General features: G+C 46.5%; 1 protein-coding gene across 1 annotated transcript; it reads right to left on the reverse strand.

Annotated features, from left to right (window-relative positions):
- Nucleotides 1-1144: 1144 nt before the first annotated feature.
- On the reverse strand, nucleotides 1145-3268 carry CENPVL3 (centromere protein V like 3). Its single transcript, XM_030305689.1, has one exon. It carries the CDS (start codon nucleotides 3214-3216, stop codon nucleotides 2428-2430), a length of 789 nt encoding a protein of 262 aa, XP_030161549.1. The 5' UTR covers nucleotides 3217-3268; the 3' UTR covers nucleotides 1145-2427.
- Between the last annotated feature and the right edge of the window lie 618 nt (nucleotides 3269-3886).

Below are 3886 nucleotides of genomic sequence, written 5' to 3' on the forward strand. Positions count from 1 at the left end.
TTCAGTCTTCACAGTGAAGGAGACTGTGGGTTTTTACAGATTTTACAAAGCCAGACAGCAGTAAGTAGAAGAGTTGGCATTTCAGTCCAGGCCCAAATGCCCAGTCCTTGCACTTTCCTTGAAGTAAGAGATGCCTAAAGCATGGCACACGGACCATGGTCAGTGTCCACGATAACTTTCATGATGCATAGACAAACATTTAATATACAGCTTGAAAGTGTATTATATTTTTTGTGCAACGGGGGAAAAGTCTAATACATAAAGCAACATTAAAGCCTTCTTTGGAAGTAGGGGAAAAAGACACTGACATCACACAACCTGTGCCAAAAACCCCTAAAGATTCCTTTAAACACCTCTCTCCTTTCCCCAGCATTCCTCATTGGTTCTAAGCTGCCAATTGATTCTCTTCCTCTCCAAATCTCCATCCTCAGATATCTGGGAGATATACTTTCCCCCAACAGCTTGTCCATCCTCAAGTTCTAGCACTGTCTCCCATCCCTTTTCACCACACAACTGTCCCCTACCTGCATTCTCAAACACTGAAGGCAGCCTAGGATCCATAAATGGTATGCAGGTTAATAATGCTCTCTGAAACTCTTGAACATGAGTTTTTAACAGATCAAACTCATGATTTGTACATAGCATAGAGAAGCAGAAAAGTCAATATTCACTTTGAAAGAGAAGTCACTCTTAGAAAAAAAGCTATACATACATGAGTTCATTTGTACAGAAACACTGACGTGGTAGAAGCATGAAGTCTTGAGTCATTTTTTCCTCTCTGGATCTCATCCATGCAATGGAATATCATATAGGTGTAACTCTAGGTGCAATTATTTTCTGACCACCAAGATGACCGAATCTCCTGGGGGGCATATATGTATGTTCATCGTCTCTCTCCCTATATTCTTTTTCTACCTCAACCCAACCACTAGATGGTAAAGGGCTGGACCAAGCTATTCCAAATAACAAAGGAGGAGCTTCAGGAATAGAGGTACATGTTAGGAAAACCAGGTCATAAATTCTCTTCCGCCAGTCTGGGGTGGGGGAATGATGGTAAATGGGAGGTAAGAATTGAAGGATGATAGCTTCTCTGTGTGATGGCTGTCACGTTATTTGAAAAATACATGGAAACAAATACCTACTTAGTTCATTTTTAATTTGTTGATAGATATGTCAAGTTAAACAATTCAATGCATATTGTATGCACTTGTACAGAAGAGACAGACAGCAAGAGAGATGGAAAGAGCTCCAGGCCTTTTATCCAAGTCAGAGAACACTGAGAATATTTATTTGTACTTTACTCCTTCAAAATATTGTTATTATAGTGAAAAGTTGGGAAAAAAGGTAACCATCCATCAGAACCAACCATCCATCCATCCATCCATCCATCCATCAGAAAACAGGTAATCAATCCATCCATCAGGTTGGTTAAATGAGTTATGTAAGATCTACATTTTTTAATTCTATGAAACTATTAAATGATGGTTTTTGTACATATCTTTTAACAGGAAAAGACACTCACCACCTATTGTCTGATAAAAATCTCAGGTATAAAGAAATTACATATAAATTAATGCTGATTGTAATGTACAACATAGAAATAGATACTTTTCAGTTATTAGGTACTCATTTCTGAACACTTTATCTGAATACTTAACACATATTCAAGATAGGAATTTCAAAACATCAAAGAGGGTGTACATACAGTCCACAGATATCTTTTCTCATTCTTGTCTCCCCATTCCCCTTCCCAGAGGCAGTTTCTAAAACAAAACCAAGCAAAATGGCAACATCATTTGAAAACATAGGTGCAATGAGGTATGTAACACTAATGAACCTTAAACCTACTATATACAAATACATTAAATAAACACTGTGACCGAAAATAACGCACATCTCTAAGTAGCGAAAACGTGAGTGCGTACCTAACACACACACACGCACACAGATAATCAACAGAAAACGTCCTCGTAAAGGTCTACAAAAGTGTTTAGATATAGTGAGTGGTCTCACATGCCAGATGCGACCATTAAAACAATCTTGCTCACAATAGCACCATAACGGTACAGTACATATGAATAATCTGAAAATGATCTGTGAAAACTGTAGGAAGAATAATACAACTGAGTGTTATGCAAGGCGACCTGCAAAGGTAGAGACACTGCTTGCTGACTGGATTGGAAGATTAGGGCTGTTCACAGACACATGTGTGCTCAGTTTTTTGATTATAAGCAAGCCCGTTGAAACACACTGAGAGGGAAGGGGTGGAAGCTTGGCGCGACATCACGGGTTCCCCAGTCCAGAAACCGACCTCTTTCATACAGTAATTCCTTCACAAGCACTGAGGTGGCCCCCTCGAAGGGCACCGGGCACGTTTCAGGCGGGTGGCGGCCCCAGTCACTGCTCCTCTACAGGAGAGGCAGGGGCTCACTCGGGAGACGCGTTCTGGATGGCCTTGAGCTCCTTCGTGGCCTCCTCCCCCCAGTTGCCACCGTCGACCTCCTCGATGACCACACTGCGCACGGTGCCCGCGTCCAGGCAGTGCGGGGCGACGCCGTAAACCCCGGGGTCAGAGACAGACGCGTGGAAACTCTGCACCCCGCACCTGCTGCAGAAGCTGTGCAGCGCCGGGTGCGTGTGGGATCGGTACGTGACGATGCTCTCGGCGCCCAGCAGGAGAGTGAAGCGCGAGGCCGGGACGAGGAAGTGCCGGTGCTGCTTCTTCCTGCACAGCCTGCAGCTGCAATCCACCACGCGCAGGTCTGCGGGGGCCCAGACGGCGAAGCGGACCGCGCCGCAGTGGCAGCCGCCGGTGTGGTACACCAGGCCCGGGTACTCGAAGGTGTCCAGCAGGAACTTGGCGGCGCCCTCGCAGCTGAGGCCCCGCCGCTTCCTGAACGTCTCCCAGCGTTCCCGCTGAGCGCCCAGGTCCATCTCGCCCGGGGACGCGGCGGGCGCCGGCGGCTTCGGGGCTGGTAGCGGGCCTCCGGAGGCTGCCTCCCGGGCTCGCCGCCACCAGCGCTTCCGCCGCAACCTTGCGGAATCCCGCCGGGCGGCCGCCGGCTTCCTCCCCGCCGCGTGGCTCCCCACGCGGACTTGGAAAGGGGGGCGCCGCGCGCCCATGACCGCGATGGCTGCGCAGGCTTCGGCGGGATCCCCGGGCCGTTTTTGCCCCTGCAGCTGCTGGGTGTTTGCGCCGTTTCTCACTCTGCCCATGGCGCCTGCAGCCTTTCAAGCGCGTGCCCACTGCCCCTCGTTTCCTAGTAAGTTACCGAGCAGAGCAGCCTCATTGCATCAGCCTGATTGGCCACTTGTTGAATATGATGTAGAGACCCTTCCTTTGACCCTATCAAAACAGCCTTTACTGGCCTGAAATTCTGGCTGAGCCTATCAGCTCCCTCTTCTCCTAAGTATTATTTTCTATTGTTCATTCCAATCAGAAGCCTACCCTTAAAATATTGAAACACTGGAAATGCTGCAGACCTTTTATCTAGCATGCATGTGGAAGCAGGCAGAACAATTTATAAAAAGCACTGTTCATCTAGTGTAGAAGAGACAAACTGAAACATAGACAAAGTGTGTAGTGTGTAATTGTACTAATAAAAATGATGACCCACAGTACTATGTTACAACACACCAGTGGACCCAAAGAAAGAAACTGTATGTTACTTCAATACAGGACAAGAAGGTCACTTGTGTAAGTGACATTTAAGAATAAGAGGTAAAAGAAGAAAAAATACATTAATTAGTCCATCTATACCAAGAAAAATTAACAGCTCTGACAAGCATGCATATGAAGCTGCAACTTTGTTCTTTGGAGATTGATGTGATCATTTCACCTGGCCAGAGGAGAGACCCCACAAAATGAGCATGGATCTTCTTATCT

The sequence above is a fragment of the Lynx canadensis genome, chromosome X (assembly GCF_007474595.2).
Source record: "Lynx canadensis isolate LIC74 chromosome X, mLynCan4.pri.v2, whole genome shotgun sequence".
NCBI lineage: Eukaryota > Metazoa > Chordata > Mammalia > Carnivora > Felidae > Lynx > Lynx canadensis.

What these genes read in the sequence shown, in the direction of transcription:
- CENPVL3 (XM_030305689.1), bottom strand. Translation starts at nt 3,216, where the DNA reads ATGGGCAGAGTGAGAAACGGCGCAAACACCCAGCAGCTGCAGGGGCAA.